The 24,096-nt window shown below is 39.6% G+C and overlaps 1 protein-coding gene across 1 annotated transcript in view; it reads left to right on the plus strand.

Annotated features, from left to right (window-relative positions):
- The window catches only part of NFIX (nuclear factor I X), an 84,153-nt gene extending 64,750 nt beyond the window's left edge, over positions 1-19,403 (plus strand). Inside the window, exons 4-12 of the mRNA XM_053464681.1 lie at positions 3,349-3,411; positions 3,828-3,902; positions 4,007-4,127; positions 4,405-4,541; positions 5,670-5,789; positions 7,053-7,231; positions 9,709-9,865; positions 12,051-12,142; positions 18,639-19,403. Of these exons, the coding sequence (XP_053320656.1) occupies positions 3,349-3,411; positions 3,828-3,902; positions 4,007-4,127; positions 4,405-4,541; positions 5,670-5,789; positions 7,053-7,231; positions 9,709-9,865; positions 12,051-12,142; positions 18,639-18,653 (959 nt within the window). The 3' untranslated portion in view covers positions 18,654-19,403. The remainder of the gene's footprint in view (positions 1-3,348; positions 3,412-3,827; positions 3,903-4,006; positions 4,128-4,404; positions 4,542-5,669; positions 5,790-7,052; positions 7,232-9,708; positions 9,866-12,050; positions 12,143-18,638) is intronic.
- The last annotated feature ends 4,693 nt before the right edge of the window (positions 19,404-24,096 follow it).

Below are 24,096 nucleotides of genomic sequence, written 5' to 3' on the forward strand. Positions count from 1 at the left end.
AAAGCGAGCAAAGTAGATGCGCCAAATGGTTCTTATCTGCCAACAAACTATGTTTCATTTCATGCGTTCGCCATGTCTTTGTTCTTGTAGATTCCCGTCTGCTCTCTGCTCACCTATCTTTCCATCTCTCTTCCTGACAAATCGCTTCTACCGCCGCCATTTTCCTCTTTCATTCTTGCTGCTGTCCTTTTAGTTGGAAACCAATATCCTAGATGTATAGCAGAACGTCTGCGGCCAGAGTTTGTCTTCTGCAGTTTGTAGGTTTGTGCAGCCTGAACTATCGCCTCCGTGACCTCGACGCCAGCCTGTTTTATCACCGTTTTGTCCTCCTACGCTTAGCTTCTGTGGTTTTGGTCCAGTGGCTTTGATCTGAGCAATAAACATGTGCGGCCGCGGCAAAGCCTACGCCTTCATCACTAAAGCGAAGGATCACTTTATCTATGGACATGGAAGCCGTATCATTAGATCTTGAGTTTGGTTTGGAAGCCAGTCACCCACAGACATCTATGGCAGGGTCATGTAATATGCAAAGGTGTTTGCGAGTGTATATTTAACGTCTCTAGTGCTCTTTCATCGTCCACAAATGAATCCGTGGCAAGAAATATACCGGGTTTGATATAGCTTTGCATCGGTGTGGCAAAGCATGTCAGTAGCATGCTATATAAGTGGGGTATGATGATGTTTGTGGCAGCGCGAGGGTGGTGAGACTTCGAGGCGACATCTCCAGTGCGCTCCAGGCGCTACTGCACGATACTGTCCCAGATTGGAATATTATGCAGCGTCTTTGCTTCTTTAATTGTGTTCGCCATAACATTCTCCCCAGCCAAAGGCTTCAAAACAGCCAACTGCCACCACATCAGTGAAAAAGACAATTGGTACAACATCCATTAAAACTGCGGAAGCATATTTGTTGCTTGTGATTTGCTGTTTAATAAACACAAAGTATAAATGATATTAAACGTCTGCTTGCCACAGGCACTTAAAGGCCGCATCTGGGATGGCTTCTGCAGCAAGAAGGGGGCTGATGGGGACAGCCAGACTGACTAAGAACTTTATTATGTCACTCTTTAGATATTCAATGCTGCAATCTTAAGTCACTTTTGATCTCTTGACTTATCTGAATCATACCTTTGAACTTTGGCAAAGACCGCATCGTTGTCATAACTTTTTTGTCTGAAGGTGATTATAGGAAAATGATTGATTTGTCAGACTACTACATAAAATGTCATTGACCTGCAATGGGACCCCGAAACCTTCCCCATTTATTTCCATTTTCACTTTTAGTGCACCACCTAGCGATGTCACTTGATGACCCATGGAGCGGCAGTTCGTGCTCTTGTATTAATGTCACCTGCTTGTTATCATTAAGGAGATGTAACGGTTAGGGTGGCTGTCTGTGAGGTATAATATATAATATATAGTATAGCGCTTGCCATGAATGACGTACATACTTATGCCAGTGAGATAGGAAGGTAGTTCCAAGTGGTCTTTGGTGGACGGCCATGTCTAATGTCTACAGAGAGATGCTGTTATATGAGCATCAGTGGATATGGTGTGAGGCTCCCAAGTCACTTGTTGTGATAAGAAGTAGGGTTATAATACCGGTTTTTAAACAGATCTCATTGAGGGTAATATATAAGAATTTGAGGTAAGTCTTGAAATAGGGTAAATAGGTCTAGATCCAGAAAATGAGAGTTTGATGGTCTGGTTCGGGTAAAAATCTCTCCTCTCTATTCATACTTATGGGCTTATTATCTTGAGAAGCGTGCTGTGGCTCCATGGGTACACCGTGCGGCCCTTTTCTGAGGCAGCCCCATCTAGGAAAGTACCTGGTTTGGGAATTAAGTTGTAAAATGACAATAAGGATATTTAGGTTCAATCATGCTTTTTAACTGTATTGGGGAGCTTATTGACGCAAAGAAAATGCATCCAACTCATCATTTGTAGATCCTCCATGTAAACGAGTAACGTTTGTATGTTATAAAAACATAATCATTTGTGGCTTGTGATCTTACTAGTACAAAAAATGCCTGTTTGTTACGACGCGTTAGCTCACCCATTCTTATTACTTACGTCAGTTAAAAATTGTGAGTATAGGAGTACGTTTACAAATCCTGCAAGAAAAAGGAAATCATATAGATGTATAATTATATACATTATTTTATATATTATAAAATATGTATAACCTGCCGTAATTAACTGCTCCAAAACCTCAAAGGAAACGGTTTGTTTTAGTGATTTTACTGACTTTCCACACTGCCCCCTTCTTGCTTCGGTTGAAATGGACGCCGAGAGCCAGCTCTAAAATGGCTGCCAAGTTTTAAAATGGCTGCCAGCAATTCACAGCCGCTCGATCTTTTTCATCCATATCTCACGCTACCTCCCCTTCCCCCGGTGAACCATTAATAATAAAAACTATGTTATCGACAGTTCAAAATACCCTCGATTGAGCAGAAACAGATAAACAAATGAGTGCAATAAAGGAAAGTGCAGGGCGGAAAACGTGCCCTTTTCCTACAGAGTATGTTGGCGTATCTTTGCTTTTTCTGAGCCAGATGGGAAATCTCGATCTTTTTACCAGAGGAAAAAAACCTACAAATTAGTAAGGCTCTGGTTAAATGTTTCTCAGACTTCACAAAGTGAGAGAAAAGCCACGCTGGAGTATTTATTGTCCGGTGTTGTTTTGGTCACATTGTAAACCACCCTGTGGGGGAAGGAGATTTCTAGTGGGTGGGATGGCCGCCTATTTTGACGTTTTTAATGATTATTTTTTATGACTTGAAAAACTTTTTGACTGGAGATCCCTTTGGGTTTTTTTTTTTACTTTGATCCCCACAGCGTTGTTGATTCCGTACCAGTTGGTGCAGAAAACATAGGAAGTAAAATTATGTCTTAATGGCCATCAAGACCATGTTCTATGGGACGTAATAACGCGTCGCAAAGGGTTAATTAGGAGCTAAATATCCAAGGAAGGAACTCCATCTGTATCAACCATGCTCAACTCCAGGCCTCCGCAGCTACAAAGAATGCAGAAATTCTGTGTCTCCTTGCCTGAAGTGTTTCATGATTTTTTTTTCACCGAGTTGCCGGTGCGCAGGCTGGGATAGCCAAAAACGGTGACTTTTTTTAAAGTCCTCGAGACCAATTGATATGATGGCAGTTTGCATGCATTTAGATCTACGACCATAACTACTGAACAGTGACTGCCTTGATAAATTCGCCCCTGATGAGCACCACAGGCTCTACTGTCTGTAGAAATCTCAAATGTTTTTTTATATTAAGATATTTGTATCTATTTAAGGCCAGAATTACATGCTGTTTTTTCAAACAAATCCTTTTTCTCCGCAGATTCCGGACAGTCAGATAACTCAAACCAGCAAACTGAAGTGGATATAAAGCCCCCTCCAAATGGTAGATCCTAAACACATACAATACACCCCATACTGACCATTTTAATGCCTTCAAATAACTATTTTTTATTCCTCAGTATAACCTGAGACTCCTCCTTATACTATGTGCTATTTCTCCATATAACTCCCATTACTTCATATAACCCCTCTCTACTGCATATAACGCTCCCCTATAACTCCATGACCCCTCCTGTTACTCATATAACCTACCCCCATAATCCATCCTATTACTCCATATTACCTCTCCCTATAACTCCTCCTATTACTCCATATGACCACTCTCTATAACCTTCTCCATCTAACCTGTACACCCCTCCCTGTAAAACTGGATATTGCTTCTTATACCGCCTCCTTATAATCAATGTATCATTTATTTGCTCTTCTTTACAATATAAAGCCCTCCTCATTTCTCGACAGGTCACCTGTCCTTCCAGGACTGCTTTGTCACTTCGGGCGTGTGGAATGTCACTGAGCTCGTGCGCGTGTCCCAGAGTGAGTTGCTGGGACGGGCAGATAAGAATGGGTTCGCAGAGGATGAGGGCTGGGTGCGGAGCGTCACGGTGGCGCGTTGGTCATTGGTGTGTCTTTTCTCATAGCTCCTGTTGCAACAGCATCTGGTCCCAACTTCTCGCTGGCGGATTTGGAAAGCCCAAGTTACTACAATATAAACCAGGTGACACTTGGCAGGCGGTCCTTAACGTCCCCTCCTTCCAGCAGGTAAGAGAACTGTTCTGCCATCCTTTTATTGTATAGCAGTTCAGCCTATTAGACAGACGTCGTACCCAGCTGAAGTAGATGATAACAGCTGGTAGCCATTCAATAGCCTGGCTATTGTATGCCATACTGTATGTATAGTATTAAGAGGACATGTGGCTAATAAGAACCACAAGGTCAAAAGGTATAAAATCAACCCAGGGACGTGCAGTGAGAGAAATCTATGGGATGTGGTATTTGTACTTTTTTTGTGGCTAGCCAATGACTTTGTCTCTCTCAGCTCTACCAAGCGTCCCAAGTCTTTGGATGACAGCGAAATGGAGAGTCCAGTGGATGACGTGTTCTACCCCGGCACAGGCCGGTCACCTGCCGCTGGGGGAAGCCAAGCTAGTGTTTGGCAAAATGATGTTGACACAGGTAACCATCCTCTCTTGTTTGTTTTGTGACTAATGCATAACGCGTGTCCTTCATTCTGTAACATTGTAGAGTGCCAATGCTGCAGACATTAATCTCCTTCCTAGTGACACCTGAAGAACATACTTTACGTGTAGTCAAAGCTGATGTTGTTTACATTACTGCAAAGAAAATCTTGCCAACCCATATGTGATGAGACGTCTCCCAACGTCTCAGATAAAGTATCTCTCTGTAGTTATGACCAGTCCAGGTATTCTGCGATTTAATTACACAAGTTCTGAGATTATATCAGGTCTGACCTTCAGAACAAGAAAATGCATTTTCAAAATGTTTAACCAACTTCACAGCTACTCCTGGGATAAAACCCTGATCCCAGCTCCCAAACTCCAAATGTGCTCCTCTACAGTCAGGAAGCAATTACAAAAGCTTGTTATGATTATACTTCAGTTAAACTACAACCCGAGGACATAATCGTGCTGTAAACACACCCTTTAATGGCACATTAAAGTCTAATATCATGTATTTAATATGTGTACACGTCTACAGCTTACCTACCACTTTAATAACACAATTCCCTTAAGACTTTTTTGCGAAAACACCGGAGCCCCTGGTGCAAAAAAAAGAGAGCCGCCTGTCCCTGTACAGCGTGGGGCTCCCTCTTCTGGAATGACATATACCATTTCTTCTATAATAACATTACCCAGTTAAAAGGGTGATCTTTAGCTAGTTGCTAGCATAGCAAGACTGGTTACTAATTCCTTTGAAGAATGTGACGGGTCTGTTTTGTTTTAAACAAAGCACCCAAGTAGCGCTCTAACCATTGGTTTAACGCAGTCACACCAGAGTAAGTCTCTACTTGTCAGACTCAATTCTATGATATGGAATTAATACATTACAGTTACAATCATTTCATGTACACTTCATCAGACGACGCGGCCTACAGCTTTCTCCAGTCTGTCAGGTTTCGCTGCTACAAACAACCTGTATTACCCATAAACATTTCTTTCACACCGTGGTATCAGAGATTCAATCACAGTGTCCCCTATATTCATTCTTTCACTCATTCATTCATTCATTTAATGCTAGTTTGTGTTGGACAATTTAGTGATCCTTCTTTTTATCACTTCATAGGACCCGGATCTCTTAAGAAGTCAGGCAAGCTAGATTTTTGCAGTGCCCTTTCCTCCCAGACGAATTCCTCTCGCATGGCGTTCACTCATCACCCTCTACCCGTGCTACCTGTGAGACCAGGTGAGTCGTGGATCAATCAAGTAAGGGACAATAAAAAAGGGAACAGAGGATTCTGCGTGAACCAGGTTGCCGATTACATTCTTAGTCACCCTAATCCTAATATGGTACTCATTTGCTGTCAAATTTAATTTAGAATATCTTTCTTTCTGGACTCAGCACCCTGTAAAATTGTAGACTGGTTAAGTAAACCTTTGCATAACCTCTTTTAATAGAATGGACTACTTCAAGGTTTCTCAGTGCTAGATGTGCACAATGGGTTAGTATAGCACAGTATACTATAGTATTGTAGGTTGAAAAAAGACTTCAGTCCATCAAGTTCCGCCTTTCACACATACCCACTTCTAAAGCTCTAAAGTTGATCCAACAGAAGGCAACAAACTCCTACTTGGGGCAATTACCAATTATGCCACAACAGGGGTTAAAAATCCTTCTTGATTGCATAGTGGCTCAGATTTGTCAGTAGGGCCGTAACTAATTTCGTAAGTTAAGTACAAGTGTTTTGTTTCTGTGGTCAAAGTGTTAAGTTTAGAGATGAGAAGGTCTGAGGGGAAAAATCAGAACAACTGGGGGGGGGCTGCTTTTTTTATGTTTTTTCCCAAAGCCATTTTTTTGTTTGTTTTTTTTTTCTGGAAACATTTAAACAAAATGGAGTGTGGAATATCTTCTTTTACAACGATAAATAATATGTTTATGACATGGCATTCAAACTATATTACATGAAGACCTTTATGAAAGATGCAACGTCTCCACAAATAATGCCAGTTACTTAACTTCTTCATTTTCAATTGGCGCTAGGGAGCAGATCTGATTGGGCGATTGTGATCGCTCTCCCCGTCCAATCCATGTAGGAGGATTAGAGGAGATCTTTAGTTTTTTTTAACGTTTTCTTCGATTATTTTGTTGCATTTGAGGGAAAGGTAACCCCCTGTTCTCATGAAGAGTTGAAATGTTCTTAAACTATACAGACCTTGTCGCTCCATTTGCAACAAAAAATAGAGTTTTAAAAAGTTGGTTTATTATTTACTGAGTAAGCTGTACTTTTATTTCAAGCAAGATTTTTTTATATATACTGCAGTGTAACAAAATCATTTTAAATTTGTAAAATGTATTTTTTTTTTTTTCAATTTTCTTGGCTTCAAAATTTCCAGACATTTTACATCTCTAGTAAAGTTTCTGGTGCTTATAATGAAAATACAAATATATCATAATATGAAAGCACATAAACTTCAAACAACAATGCCAACCTTGTGTGTTTATTTTCAGGGAGCCCCCGGGCATCTGCATCTGCTTTACACTTTCCCTCAACATCCATCATCCAGCAGTCCAGTCCTTACTTCACCCACCCAACAATACGCTACCATCATCACCATCACAGCCAGGACTCTCTCAAAGAGTTTGTTCAGTTTGTCTGCTCGGACACAACTGGCCAGGGAGCAGGGCAGGTGAGTAGTTATTACTTCAACTACTGGATCAGAGAAAATAGGGGTGCGTTGTGTTTTTGCTGCTTTGCATCTTTTCTGAGCCCTGAATCTGGGTAACTTTTATTAGGAATAGCAATCCTGACCTCCTCTTCTCCTCTGTTGCTGTACATAACAGTGTCAGCGGTCAATTTGTGTTACGCAACAGCAGTAACCAATTGTTTCTTATACTTATTTTTAATTTTTTCTTTCATTTTAAGTAAGTACTTGTAGAAATGTTTAATTTTGAATCACAAAACACATTGTTCATTAAACACCTTTTCATTTTAATGATATTAATCATTACCTAATTACTATAAATCCAGGGAACAATAAAAATACTTAATCACAATTTGTAACAATTAACATAAATGGTTTAACTTCCATAAAAATTGTTTTTCATTGTGATCATAGTTTTTTTTAATACATTTGCATACATGTACGTGGACCTAGATAAAGATACAAAGATATGTAGAAATACTAGCTTATGTACTTTGAATGCTTTTTCTAGATATCTAAATATTCAAAGAGTGTGTCTGCGTGTGTTTGTATGAAGAAACCCAGAGCCAAGTTGCCCCGAGCTCATGTGTGTGTATATATATATATAGCTAGATAGATAGATCGATATATATTTATGTCTAAAGCACGGTTGTCGGTCGTTTCACGTTTGACCCTGCGTTACGATGCGCTATAAAGGAACAGCCATTTAAACGTTAAATAGGACCAAATTAGGGCTGCAAGTTTCAAATCTTTCTGCAGCTGAATATTCTGTAGATTACTGGTTTGCTTATTTACTATAACGGTTTTAAACATAAATTAAAATAAACGGTTAAAGGCATTTAATTTAATTAATTTTAATCCTCACCTGTCTGCATCACACTGGGATTCATTCAGAACCTTTTAATATTTAAATTGTGAGATGACCGAGCCCAGAAAAGTCTTTAATTATGTTAATTTTTTTTATCATTTTTCTGTGTCTTGTGACACAAAAGCTGTCCCTTATAAATTATTGTCACAGAAACTGAAAACCACCTCATGTGACTAAACCTTCAGTGGAAAAGTGACAGATTGACTTGGCATGATAGAGAAGGACAATTGATGTTTAAGGAACATATTTAAGGCCATTATGGGAAAACAACACAGAATAGTTCACTAAAACAGCATCCGAGAAAATAGATTATCTCCCCGAAACGATAGCATGCGCTGCACAGCCACCGACAGCTGTGTGATTTCACATACAGAGAACACGCTGACCTCCCTCGTCTCTGTATCACAAGAGCGTCTCTGGCAGACCATTTCATTATACCGTGTACACGTACATACACACACACACACGTGTACACGTACATGCACACACACACAATGTTCCTCTCACCTCCATTCCCGTCAATGAACAGTTAGAATGAAAGATTCATTTAGCCTCGTTTGCATTTGTCGTTTAGTAAATAAACTCATCGCTTCGATACTCCAGTTAAAAAAAACCCAAAACTTCATGTATTATCTCCAGTTTATTTGATAGGAGAAGGATTTGTAACATGTAGTTCCAGATCACGGAATTGCCATTGTCTGGTAAATTCGTCAGATTGTTATTCTATGTGTAAAAGTTTTTACACCGTAACACTTTTGGGATAAAATTCGTTTTATCATCAAACGCACGCGGATTGCGAACGCATCATTCCTAATTGCTGGATGCATTCACAACACTAGAGATGCAGAGGCTAAAATAACGAGGGGAAAAATATATATATATCGTATCCATACATCAGCAAACCGATTAGGGAAAAGAGAAAGATCTTTATAGTTTTCTCTGTAACGCCTTTGCCGCTATTATCTTTTCACATGTTTATTCATTGTGTAAAATCCATTACTATTCCACATTTATAACTTTTAGATATAACGGTTTCTTAAAGTATCCCCTAACCAGTATAATTTTCCATTAACTCGATTGTCAGCTCTTCTGTCCAGGCCACCCAAGTGATGTTGCTGCTGCTCTGTTTTCATTTTCACTTTTTTCATTTTTTTAAATTACAATTTAGATTTTAATTTTGCTCAGAAAGTATTTTTCCCACATGTTTTGTAATTTTTTTGTTACATTCTTAATATTTTTTTTTTACTTCAAACTAATTTAAAATTGAAAACACATTTACAGTTTTTCACCCCTTTAGACTATTTTAATTGATCTATATAATTAATCTAACTGATTTTAATATTTTTATGTTATTCAAAAAGTATCATTTTTCTATCTTAATAAGTTTTTCATTTTCCATGATTTCATTAATTTCTAAAAACTACTTTAGGAAAATTATTTAAGTTTTTTTTTTTAATTTTTAAACATTTATATTTTACATTTTTTTTCTTTGCCACGGTTTTTGGGCAAAAAAAAAAAAAGGCTAGGTTATGTGCGGGCGAGGGGCTGTTCTGAGCTCCATTTACTCTCGTTTTGTTATTTATGTTGTCCGCAGCCCAGCAGCGGGGCCCAGGGGAAAATGTCGGGTTCCTTTTTGCTGCCACCCCCCGCACCTGTGGCCAGGCCTGTCCCCCTTCCCCTGCCAGACACAAAACCTGTCACCAGCAACACCTCTGTCCCAGAAGGAGGACTTTCTGCACCAGCATCGCCCTGTAAGTGACATTAATCACCCCGATCCTCCCAGTCAATATAGGTCAACCCAGCCTCTCCATCCCGCCTTAGCGTGTGACGTGAAAAGAATAAAAAGAGCAGAGGGGGAGAGAGAAAGATAAAGGGAGGTTAATAATGCCATTAGCACAAAACAAACAAGGATTTCAGAATAAGAAAATTAATAAACAAGCGAATAAAAAGAGGAGTTAAGAGTTGGAAAGAAAATTGAGACGTTTGAAAACAAGCAGTGGCAGAAAAGTATTTGGTAACAAAACGACAGTAAAATAATCTTATAGGACTAATATGCAGGTTGTTTAGAAAGAATGAGTATATTATATGCAGAAAACGCGTATTAGGATGAATACATTAAACAATATACCTCTTTCAAACCCAAAAATTAAAAAAAAGAATATTTTTCCTCTTCTACGTAGAGAAAGAGCCAAATAACAGTTAGTGTAACTTCAAAAGAAGTGAAATGATCATCCATTAGATGTTAATTACTGTTCTCATCCAACGTTTCCACGATGCTGATACCTTAGCAGCTCTTATTGTTTGTGACCAGGAATCCTGTGTGTTATAAATTGGCATTTTGATTGCACCGAGTGTTTTTAAACAGCAGTTAATATGAGCTCAGTGTTAGAATCATAATTAAAAAAAACCCTTGCCTTATTTCAAATCAAAATCTTGCAAACAAATCCAGTACGAAAAACAATTTACCATGAGATTCCCCCGGCCGACGCAGCTCAGGGAAGATTGAAAGCCCTGATCTAGGAGTAAGCCGATAATAATAATAATAATAATAATAATAGCATAAGAAACAATCGCTTTGGAATGTTGAGGCCAGGAAACAAGGAACAACCATGAGGCCAGAAGAGCTGACAATCTATAACCTTAAGAATAATAATGTATGATTGCATTGCTTGATGCAATAAACCTACCGATGAGCAACATTTATTTTTCATTTAGTCCCCGGGAGGCAATATCCTATTTGCATTCGATTGACTGGAGAGGCCTTGGTTTTAACCATATATGAAATGCTAAAAATATTTGAGGTGATGTCTACTTAGTAAGCTAGAATAAACCATTTCAGGGTATTGCGAGTATCAGATATATGTAAGACCAGGAAAACAGCGACAAGTATAAGATTAGCTCCGTGACAGCTTTCTATAGGATGGAGCAATGAAACAGGCGACTCCCCTACTCCTAAAAGTAAAATATTACAGATGACTCCTAGAGGCTGGATTCCTCCTCCATAAGACAACAATAATAGTGTGTGAGGAGTGCCCGGCACAGCATCCAGCACATAACCTGCAGTACTCGATAGAACATGATATATACCCGTGACATGCTATAATTCACCCATCCAATGCCAAAACATATCAGTGTTTTGGGTCAGTAAGACCTTTGACATGATCTGTCTGCCCGTTAGGGTGAGCAACACGCTGACACGGACAAAACAAAGAACGCTAACCCGAGAACGGCCACATCGCATAGTCAGAGACTAGGACAGAACTAGATCACTACAGGCTGAATGAAAATCTGTATATATAAATATACAACATGTATCTAGTTTTGCCTCACAAATGTCTATATTTTAAACACTAATTATACAAAAGAATGAGCTAGAGAATTTATTGAAATAGTGGTAAGCGCAGGTAAAAAGAGACGAGTTGTTCATTAACAAGCCAAGCACTCCCAAACAATGACCCCGGTTATGTGTTCAATGACAAAAACATGATATTAATTACATATATATTGGATTTTCATTTTTTGGCAATGAACATGTAAAGAAATGTTTTACACATAAGAGTGATTATTAAGGTGCATCTAACAGACAGTACACACGCGTGTCCAATGTGTGTTTAGATATGTGTGTTTGTGAAGGAAAGTGTGTTGTATTAGTTTTGTGTTTGATTGCTTATCTCTCTTCTCTTTCTTTTCCCCATGTGTTTTGTTCTTTTATTTTGTGTGTGTGTTACAATGTGCCCATCGTTGTGTACTGTGTTGCGTATTTATGTGCAACATCTGTCATCCATGTTCGTTTTCCATGTCGTTATTTTGATCTTGACGTGTATATCATTCTATTGCATGCTGTTACCGTGTTGTTTAAACGTGCGGTCTTTGATAAATGTCACTGTTTCCGTCATACATCATCGTGTTGTGTTGCTGTTGTGTGTTGTTGTGTAGCATTCTCAGCGCCTCCCCCCGCCGGGTCCAACAGGTTTGTCACAATTGGATCACGAGACAGCAACTTTCTGAACCTCCCCCAGCAGTCTCAAGTAAGTCAGACTTCTTCCCTCCTCCGTACTGTGGCACTCTTTTAATCTGTAGCTTCGTTGTAAGTTTAGCTTCGGGATCCCAAATCCACGGTAGCCGCATTTATTTTTTACGTTTGTAATAGTAACAGAACGCAGCGGGCTGAATTCAATGCCAGAGAAAAAAAAACGAGAAGTAATTTAACGTCATTCCTCACAGATGGCGATGGGAAAATGAGATAAGAATAGAGATATATTGGCCCGGATTCATTAACTGGGATAAAATACTATTTCTATCTCATTTTCCCCATTACAATCTATGGACAGCTATTCAAGTACGTGTGACAGATTAATACCGGTTCCATCTGCAGAAGCAGTTATACGATGGGATAAGAAATGCCCAATAAAGGTTTGACCTTAATTAGTTCTTACATTTTGTTAGTACAGGAAGTACGTTTTGTTTGCAGGAAGTGACACGCTGCCGGAACAGGGAAGGCTTCACGTTAGCATTAAGGTAGCATTAAACTGTAGCAGTTCTGGGGTAAAATGCTGACGTTGGTGCAATCAGTGAAACCATTAATAGTGATTGCTCTGCTTTCAGCACTCTGAATCAGAACTGACAATGTTGGTTTGATAAATAGTGTTCACAGAGTGGCACAATATTAAGCCCAATACAATACTGCGTTGTCTTTAAATCAGATATATCACTTACAAGTGTAAGAGCCTCCGCAGAAGAGTCATGTATTAAGCCAGAGGTCACTTTACTAAAATGCTTGGACAAGTACACCACTTTTTTTTTTTTAGCGGCATGAACATTCGCTAATTCACTAAAACTAAAAAAAAAAATCACCCTTAAACTATCATTCACTTACTGAAATTATTTTTAATAAATCTTGCAGCCTGAAACAGGTCTGTCGATCATTTTTTTGCACATTATTATTAATATCTTTTTAAGTATTTATAGAGAGTTAACAGTTTCTCCACACATTCAAAGGGTCTGAACGAAGTAGAACTGACTCAGACGTGGGGATAAATTAGGTAAAGAGGGCCCGGCTCACAAGCCGACAATCTATCAAAAATACCTTGACAACTTTTTTTTTTTTTTCAAATAAGAGGCTAAAATGGGTGCACTGCAAACATTTCTATATTCACATGCACTGGACTTCTGCACAATCTCTTATATTCATTTGCCTAATATTTACACAACTTTCTTAACACAAGCTCAAAATAAGAGATTTGAGAATGTCGGACACGACAGCAGCTTCGAGAGGTTAAATAATATACGGCATAGTGTGTGACAATACATAGAGAAGTGACCGCGCAGGCTCTTTGTACCAAAGCCAGCAAAGTGCTGTGCGCACAATCATTACTGGATGTGGGAATTAATTAGCACATGGTCCTAGCAACAGTAAGCGAGACTCATTCTTTCCCATCTTGTCCCTGGGTTTTATCCCGTTGAATTATGTGTACAAGATAAGAAAAATAAAACAGAGCTCTTGGCATGAAAGAATTCCCTACCATAAACCCGTGTTTCGTACGGTTCACTTTAGAAGCACATAAAGCAGCAACTAATTTGTAACAAAGCGCATTATAATAATTAAAACAGCGTCTAATGCGTTTTAATAGACGTGATAACGTTTACTCTGTAAGAAAGCACTTCTAGTAACGCAGCGGTCAGCGATGTTCCCGATTCCACACTGAGCTCTCTAATCTGTAAACGGCTCTGCCGCTCATCCGTCCCAACAGCTGCACGATCCCCGATACCAGTTACTCCCTTTTACTGGGGAACAGGCGCTTATAACGCAGCGCTGCATTAACATACAGGGAAACCTGCTTCATGGCCATGACTACTATAATCTAATAGTAGGTAGTACCACAGCAGCATCTTATTACAGTAACCCTGAGTGCCTTATTACCCCTGTAACATCTTATTACAGTAACCCTGAGTGCCTTATTACCCCTGTAACATCTTATTACAGTAACCCTGAGTGCCTTATTACCCCTGTAACATCTTATTATAGTAATTTGGCTTCTGGGTGCCTTATTGCCTTTGTATCATGCCTAATATTCTATTGCAGGCTAGCGGTCTTTATTGTCTTAAAAACAACTAGAGTATATCCAACTACTGAATACTACTAATAGGGATGTAATTAGGCCTGTGTAAGATTTAGCTTTTATATATGTCAGTATAATCACGTTTTACCTGTTTGATATTAATAAGCAGAATCACTTAAGCCAAACACTTCTATTCACAGATCTAAAGTTCTCACATGTGGCTGTTGCTAGTCCTCTACTAGTTACAACAGCTAAATCTTACACAGGCCTAGTTACATGTTTTACGTAAAAAGAAGCAGGGAAACATAGTATAAGAGGGGGGCTCAAATATGGGATCCCCCTAATTAAAGATGTCACGTATAAACCTGTCTGGTATCCCCTAACAACCAGACATGATGTCACTTCCACAACAATGGGGGCACTGCCCCCTCCCCACTATAAACACTCCCTGCTCCCCCCTTCCCAAGCACAGGAGGTGTAAAAACTTCTCAGCCTCCTGCATTTTACTACAATCTCTACAAAGATTAACCCCTCTGACACCTGAAAATGAAGCTGTAACATAATGACATCTTTAATTAAACCAGAGTAGGACAGGACCCATGTCAAGCTCTATTTTAAACCAGGCGGGGAATTTCTATACCATACGATTCCTGATCACTGGCCTATTTAATTGAGATCCCTGTTAGCTGTATGTCAACGGAGCCAATAATGTCCATGAAGTAGTCAGCTTATCCATTGAAGAACACAGCATATAATAAGTAATGCTGTAAAAACAAAATATGCAAATGTATTTATGCATCCAGAACTTAAAACCCATTAAATATACACAAATTCCTCTTAAGTTTTATAGAATTGTACCGTGTTTCCCCGAAAGTAAGACAGTGTCTTACTTTCTTTTTATCCCTAAAAGCCCCACTATGTCTTACTTTCGGGGTATGTCTTATATTGGGAAAAAATTGAGAGTGATGGGAGTTATGATGTACTTTTAGAGCATAATTAGATCATGAAAAAGACATTGGAAATGGTACAGCATAACACCCATCACTCTCACACACTTACCAATCAACACACCTACCAATCCACACGTATACCAATCCACACACATATACACTAATCCACACACATATACCAATCCACACACATATACACCAATCCACACACATATACACTAATCCACACACATATACCAATCCACACACATATACACTAATCCACACACATACACCAATCCACACACACATACACCAATCCACACACATATACACTAATCCACACACATATACCAATCCACACACATATACCAATCCACACACATATACACCAATCCACACACATATACACCAATCCACACACATATACACTAATCCACACACATATACCAATCCACACACATATACACTAATCCACACACATATACCAATCCACACACATATACCAATCCACACACATATACACCAATCCACACACATATACACCAATCCACACACACATATACACCAATCCACACACACATATACACCAATCCACACACACATATACACCAATCCACACACACATATACACCAATCCACACACACATATACACCAATCCACACACACATATACACCAATCCACACACATATACACTAATCCACACACATATACCAATCCACACACATATACACCAATCCACACACACATATACACCAATCCACACACATATACCAATCCACACACATATACCAATCCACACACATATACACCAATCCACACACATATACACCAATCCACACACATATACACTAATCCACACACATATACCAATCCACACACATATACACCAATCCACACACATATACACCAATCCACACACATATACACTAATCCACACACATATACCAATCCACACACATATACACTAATCCACACACATATACCAATCCACACACATATACACCAATCCACACACATATACACCAATCCACACACACATATACACCAATCCACACACACATATACACCAATCCACACACACATATACACCAATCCACACACACATATACACCAATCCACACACACATATACACCAATCCACACACACATATACACCAATCCACACACATATACACTAATCCACACACATATACCAATCCACACACATATACACCAATCCACACACACATATACACCAATCCACACACACATATACACCAATCCACACACACATATACACCAATCCACACACACATATACACCAATCCACACACATATACACCAATCCACTCTCACTTAATGCTTTCTTACCTTTCCTTTCTTCTTTCAGCTTCTTTTCCTCCTCTTCGCTCCTCTTCTTCAGTTCTTGTCTCCTTCCGGGTCAGAGGGCACGGACAGCGGTGGGCGCGGCTTCAGTGTTGTGCGCCGGGATCTGACAAGAAACCCCGGCGCACAACAGCTGTTGCCGCGCAGATCACAAGGGAGCGGTATCGGAGGTCATTAACAGACCTCCGGCTCCCTTGAGTGATTTTAAGCCGGGTTGAACCCGGCTTAAAATCACTCAAGGGAGCCGGAGGTCTGTTAAAGACCTCCGATACCGCTCCCTTGCGAGCCTGCTCCTCCAGCGGCGGACATTACTGTCCGTCTCTGGAGGGGTGCCGGGTGCCGCAGGTTGGCACCCCCTGGAGTGTGGCGCCCTGTGCGGTCGCACACCCCAAAGGTCGGCCCTGCTCTAAGGGGCCGGCCTTAGGGGTCTGCGGCCGCACAGGGTTTAAATAAAAACATCGGGGGGTTTTTTCAACTTTATTTAACATCCTCCATGTTAAATAAAGTTAAAAAAACTTTATTTAACATCCTCCATGTTAAATAAAGTTTTTTTTAACTTTATTTAACATGGAGGATGTTAAATAAAGTTAAAAAAAAACCCCGATGTTTTAATTTAAATCCTGTGCGGCCGCAGACACGTAAGGCCGGCCTTGGTGGGGACTTCCCGGCCCCTTAGAGTGGCGGACCCGGCAAATCCCCCGTGTTTCCCCGAAAGTAAGACATATGTCTTACTTTCGGGGTACGGCTTATATTAGCCGACCCCTCTGAAACTCCCGATACGTCTTACAATCGGGGGTGTCTTACTATCGGGGAAACACGGTAGTATGTTTTTTGTATCTTCATGCATTTAAGCTCTATTCCTATCTAGGGCTACCAGTGCTATGCAGTTATGTGGGTTCTTTTGCCTGTGATGCTCTATACCTGAGCATGCAATGTGGCTCTTTGAGTATGGTGGGGGTCGTACTTCTGACCTTGCCCCTCCCCCGACTATAGCCACACAACCCAACACAGCTCTGCCAGTTACCCCATCACAGCTCTGCCAGTTACCCCATCACAGCTCTTCCAGTTTAGACACCTAGAATGCTGGGAGGTTTATGTACTCACTTAAGAGATATCCCATACATCTACAGACATTTATCTGAACAAAATATGCTTCCTTCCTAATATATTACCACAATTAGTGAAAGAAACGTTTACTCCTTAAGAATGGTGCTTATTATTTATAAACGTGTCCAAAAGCATGTTTTGGTCTAAGCCGCCCGTGAATATGTAGATATGTGCAGGGTTTTACTTTATGTTATCTGACAGATGTATTATTATTTAAGATTATGGCTCATTGTTAAGACAATTGAGTGGGAAATCTGGTGTTGCATAATGTGGGTTCCAAAATGGTTTGCGGCTTAGCTTTCTAAATATAATAACTTTATGAATCATAATTGTTTTGAATACCTAATTCATTTTACAAGAACACAACAGTACTTGTTACAACTGGTTCCTGGCACATATATTTGCATTGCAGGCAGTAAAAATGATTCTTGTTTGATTCACTGTATCCGTTAACAACGTTTAGGTTCAGCTAAATCACCAAAAGCGTTGCACTCAGGTCTTGTCTCATAATCTGTAATATTATGATGCTTCCCTTACAAATAAAGACTGAATGGCTATGCGCTGGGTCATGTCAGGCCGATTACTGGTTAAGAAAGAAGGGAACAGCGTGGCATGATTATTTACTGTCACGGTGCCCTACTACTTATCAGCAGTAAATCTTAATATTCTAGGAGAGATTCTATGATTAGGGGACACTGCCACCTACTGTCCGGGGAAGAAGTGATTTGATTGCAGATGGAATTCGGGCGATTAAGTGGCTACCGTATCATTTCCCCATCTTTGTTTCAGCAGCCAGCATGGTACAATCCTATTCTGTATTGCGAGTGGAATGCAAACTGCCGTTCAGACAGTGTGTTACGACATGTGTTACGCACAACAGGGCACCGCAGAACTGCATTACAGTAACATAAGGGCACAGAGCTCATAACAGAGTAGTGCGGCTGGCTTAGAAATTAAAAAGTTAAAAATATATGTGACTTGACTTGAGAGCAACTTTCTTCTCTTCCCACCTATTTTTATATCTGCTTCACCCCCCTCCCTCGTGTTTGTCTCTTTCAGTCCTGGTTCCTTTGATACTACATTACCGCCAAGCTGCAAATCTGCGAGCGGAAGGAACAAAGATTCTTGACACAGACCCCCCCCCCCCGCCCTCCACACGCCAACACCCGACAGGAGACTACAAGTGGACACCTTCAACACGTCTGGAATAACAGAACTCTCCTCATAATATCTACAATAGGAAGAAAAAGAAAACCTTCTGGGGAGAACTTTTTAAACGTCTGAGTTGCTTAACAACCCTCTGGCGGAGAAGGGATAATGCCACTCCCCAACTACCCCACACTTCCCACCCCAGCCACCTTGTGTTTTTTTCAGTGCTTGTTCCCGTGTCACCGCCCTCCGCTTTCCTCCAAGAATCCACCTGTATAGAGACACAGGAATAAGCTACAGGTCACAATGTCTGTGCCTCGTGTCGGAGGATGACTTAGTGACGGTCAGGAGAGAGGTATGGGATGTATGTCCCTCCTGGTACATGTGACATGCTGATACATACCGGAAGAAGCTATTGGACACGGATATCTTGTTTTATAACCACAGGGGGGGCAAAATTATGTAAAAGTTGACTGTATACCCTAGAAAATGTCACAATTCTTTTGGGTGGTTTGTAAAAGAGGTTTCATTCGAAGCAGGAGAATCCCACAAAACTTCCATCTCTTACTTTCAGTCATTTATGTTTCATTTAGCAAAAAAAAAAAATATTAAATCTTAAAATAATTAGCCTTTTATAACATTATACATATTCCAAAAAAGTATAAAAAAAACAAACAATTTTGCATTGGGCCTATAGGCAAGAAACAATGACAACTTAAGTGCAATGATTTAAAATTAGCTTAGAACGTTTTTAAGGATAATATTTAAATGCACAGAATACATTTCTATTTTTTTTAATACAGATTTTTTTTTGGTTTCGTTTCTCAGTCCTGAAATTTCCCAGCGGACTCTAAAAAAAAAAATGGGAGCTTTGTCTGTCTTCAGACGTTAACTTTTTTTGGATTTTTTTTTCTTGCACTAAAAGATTTGAATTATTTGTTTTTAGAGTTTCTGTGTTTAGTATCTGTTTTTCCCCCATTGCACTATTTTACAAATGCTCAAAAAAAAAAAGAAAAAAGAAAAAAAAAAAGAAAACCGTTGCTTGAAACATTTAAAAAAAAAGTAAAAGCAGCTGATTTGAAATTAATTCGATATCCACGCAAAGTTTCTTTACAGTAAAAAAAAATCTTTTTTTTTTTTTTTAAATGCATAACTCAAAGATAAATCATATAAGCAGAATTCTGCAAAACATTCCTAAGTATAAAAAAAACAACAAATCAAATTATAATGTATTCATCTCCTGCTGTTATATTAGAGGATATAATTCAGCATCTTCATTTTATCAAGGGATTTAGTCTTTTTTTTGTGCAACAGTAGCACTGGTGCAAAACTATCAGCGCCACATGATTTTAATGACTTTCTCCCTATTTATGTTACACATTTATAGGAAATAAGAGTTATATACGTTACTTACGCGCTAGTATTGCATAATGTTCCATTTATAATTATTGCATAGTAAAAGGTATAAAGTTGAGTATATACGTCGTGATCTAAATTCTGCATCTTTAAAACGCGGCAATGCGTCATAACCGGCCTTCAGCGACCGGTGCGGGCAGAGTTGCCGTGTTTTATTGCCAGAAATCAATGTTAAATGTTTTCTATTGCATGTGTAAACACACGAAATAAGAAGGGTTCCGGGCAAATGTAAAATATCCATTTTTTTGTTAAAGAGGGAAAGTTTTTGCACATACATCCCATGATGGCTTACTTCTACATACAAAATTCTGCTGCAGAGTTGCCCTTTAACACGATATGAAAGTATTTTCATATTTTTGCCCACTAATTGTAAATCTGACTATTAATTCCATAATTTTAGATCATGTTGGATATCTTATTTCGAGGGGGGGGTCCTTTTTTCTTTTGCACCTTTATGAATAATCCTCTCATATACTTTGTTTTGGGAAGTGCTGGAAGAGTTACATTATGTGCTGCTGATTAACCTATATCTTTAATGAGTGGATGTAAGATTTTGGGATCTAAAAGCAAAAATAACTCATCCCTTTGGTGCTTTGCTTTTATTTCAGTGAAATTGTCTGGAAACCAACTTTTAAAGCATCGATGCACTTTTTTTACATTCAGTTCTCCCACTTTTAGAGGATTTTAGGGTGTGTGAGTAGCGTGGGGTCCTTGGAGAGGCAGAAAGTTATTGTGCGGCCTTTGGAGGAGTGGGGTGGTTATTGCCACCGCTATTCATTTTATCTCTGCCTCTGCGCATTTTCTTCAAATTACTGGGAACAATGGGAGTTTTTTTAGTAGAACATTATTCAGATCATTTGTTTGGTTCTAGGCCTAATGAAACGTATTTTGAGGATATTTCCCTTATTGCTAGTTATCTCTGAATTCTCCCAGCAAGATGGTAAGGAGCTTCAATTTTATACCAGCCTGAATAGTGCCTTTCTATAATTTTGCGTACTGGATATGTGAGGAGGAGCTGGGAATTTAAGAATCTAAGAAACACGAATGGGTCCTGCCCCAGAAGCAATAAGTTATGTTAATTACCATGAGTTTTTCCTGTGGTTTGGGATTTATACAGTAAAAGTAATTTGATACAGTATTATTAAAAGGTAGCTCTGTATCATGCATTATGTGTTTCCTATTGTGATTTAATAAGTGGGGGGTTTACCAAGATTGGGCAAATGGTTATATCAAGAAATTTCTGGCAAACACTTCAAATGCAGCTCCTGCTACAAAGGCCTGCAACAGCTCTCTGTCCCCTCCCGCAGAAGGTACAAGTTTCTTGTAGCTCATAAGAAAGGCAGCGTATATATATATATCTATAAATATATCATTACATTGCATATCCAGAATGGAAATCCCTCGTATCTCCCTCATTTGGTATTTGGCCCCTTTTCAATCCCCATACTCTTTCCCTACTTTTTCTACATATTACCACTGTGTATGTTCCACTGCTCTCTACCGAATGTTTAAATGGAATGCCTGTCAGTATAGCACCCCTTCTCTCCCCCCTCCACTTTACCCTATTGTCTTACTCTACGATTTCCTCAATCTACGTAACCCCCCTTATACGCTACCCGTGTCCATATTACTGAGCTTTCCTCACCCTTCTCTGTGCCTCTCACTTGTATAATCGTTCATCTTTCATTTTTGCTCCATCCTCTTTTTATTCCCGATTTTCCCCAAAGGCTCTGTCCTCCTCTTCAAACCTTACCCCTTTCTCATTACTCTTTCTTCTGTCTTCCCAACCCTTTCAGTTCTTCTTTCTCTTTCCACCACTTCTCAAATGTATTTTTCCCTGCTTGAGATATTATCAGTTTTATTTTTTTGATACGTTTTTTAATCGTTCTTCGTACCCGGATCGCATCAGATTCTCCCTGCCCCATTTCCAACTCTTCCCTATGCTTCCCCATTGGATGGCTATTATTATGTGTATGTGAAATAAAAATCATTTCCTGAAAATAAAGATCTGTGTTGCTTTCTTTCTATACAAGGAGTACCTGGCAGCCGGGAATGAGGAAACGTATAAACATATATATACACTGTTATGTACCTTCTAGTAACATACTAATTCCATCGGCTACCTGGTCTCTATATCAGCATATCTTTTTGAAAACTAAACATGTCTATGAGTATAAAATGGCTTATTTTATGCCACTTATTCCATACCAAGATGGTGGAACTCAACGTATAGCCACACCCATTGCTAACAGGTATATAAAATTAGCACATAGGCAGCAATCTCCATCGATAAACATTGGCACTAGAGTTCCAAACAGGCACAATCACTGTGTGTTGGGAGCTACATGAAGCCAGCTGAAGATCCCAATTAATACCAGGCTTCGGCTGGTGCCAGGAGACCATCACCTACTGAAATACATAGTGCCTCCTGTAAAGTTTGGGGTAGTGGTCTGGGGCTGTTTTTTATGGTTTGCGCCCCTTAATTCCAATGAAGGGTAATGTTAATGCTACACCATACAAAGATATTTTAGACAATTGTGTGCTTCCAACTATGTGGCACCAGATTGGGGAAGGCATGGCTGTGCCCCTACACACAAAGCACTGTCCAAAGGTTTGAGGAGTTTAGTGAGGAGGAACTCGGGTGGCTGCACAGAGCCATGACCAATACCCACTGAACACCTTTGGGATGAACTGGAACGCCAATTGCGAGCTGGACCTTCGTGTCCAACATCAGTGCCAGACCTCACAAACACTCTTTTGGCTGAATATCTCCAAAATCTTGTGCAAAGTCTCCCCAGACCAGTGGAAGCTGTTATAGCTGCAAAGGGGACGGGGGGGAAACTCCATCTATTGGTTTTGGAATATAAGTGCTATGGTCAGGTGTCCGCATACGTTTGATCATATAGCATGCATAAAGATATATATATATATTTATATATTAAATAAACCAACACATGGTATCTAACGACTGGCATAGTGGCATGGTTCATACTGGAGTGTTCACATTTAACATCTTCCAAATTTGGCAGACAAAAAAAGGAGGTTTTCACATACATTTTTTCAAGTTTTCAGATGTGCAAATACAAAAAACCTTACACTCGGCAACGTCCCCAGAGTACAGCTAGGTCCAATCTGCATTGGTTTGGCGGATTATTTAGAGCATTATAGTGTCAGAATTGGAACATGCGCAAGGTTTGGATTTTGGGATTTTCCCAGATTGTGGGTCCACGTGCAGCGGTTCTGCTGCAGTTTGTATAACTGGATGCTGTAACAACGTATCACAGGGGAAAACCAGCGAGAGAAATTCAAAGTAAAAAGGCAAATTGAAATTATAATTTGATGAGTTTTACTTGTTTCTATCTACGTGGTATTTCTTAAAACATGTTCCAATGCAGAAAAGTAATAGGGAAAGTAAAAGCTGGAATTTCCCCATACTCCCCATACTTCAGCATATTCTGTATCATTTCTGGGCTTTTTTGTAGTGGTTTATTTGAGATTTTATATGGAAAATGAGTCTGTCTCAAGCCCTCGTGTTTGACTTCCCTTGGACCATTTTCAATTTTCACATCCAACTCGAATTTCAAAAAAAGAACATTTTGTCCCAGTATTGGCCAGATCCACCCCTCCCATGTGCTCATTATTAGCTTTTATGCACCCAGGCTTCTGTAGCACTCTCCTGAGTTGGCCGCAGACGTGTCATCTTTTCATGTATTCTACATACAAGGCAGAAACTTTATTTTAAAATATTACTGCCAGCACCTCCTGTTGGCGAAGTGCTCTATATTCTACTATTATGCCTATAATTTAAATAACACGAAGATGGTGTAAAAATTGCCCAGATATAAGTGCTACCCTTTACTAAATATGGGTAAACTACTTCCCACACCACTTTTCAACAGGTATTAAAATAAAATCAGAACAACTTGGCAGTTCTGGGCTACCGTCCTTGATA

This window comes from Spea bombifrons, chromosome 4, assembly GCF_027358695.1.
Source record: "Spea bombifrons isolate aSpeBom1 chromosome 4, aSpeBom1.2.pri, whole genome shotgun sequence".
In the NCBI taxonomy this organism is placed as follows: Eukaryota; Metazoa; Chordata; class Amphibia; order Anura; family Pelobatidae; genus Spea; species Spea bombifrons.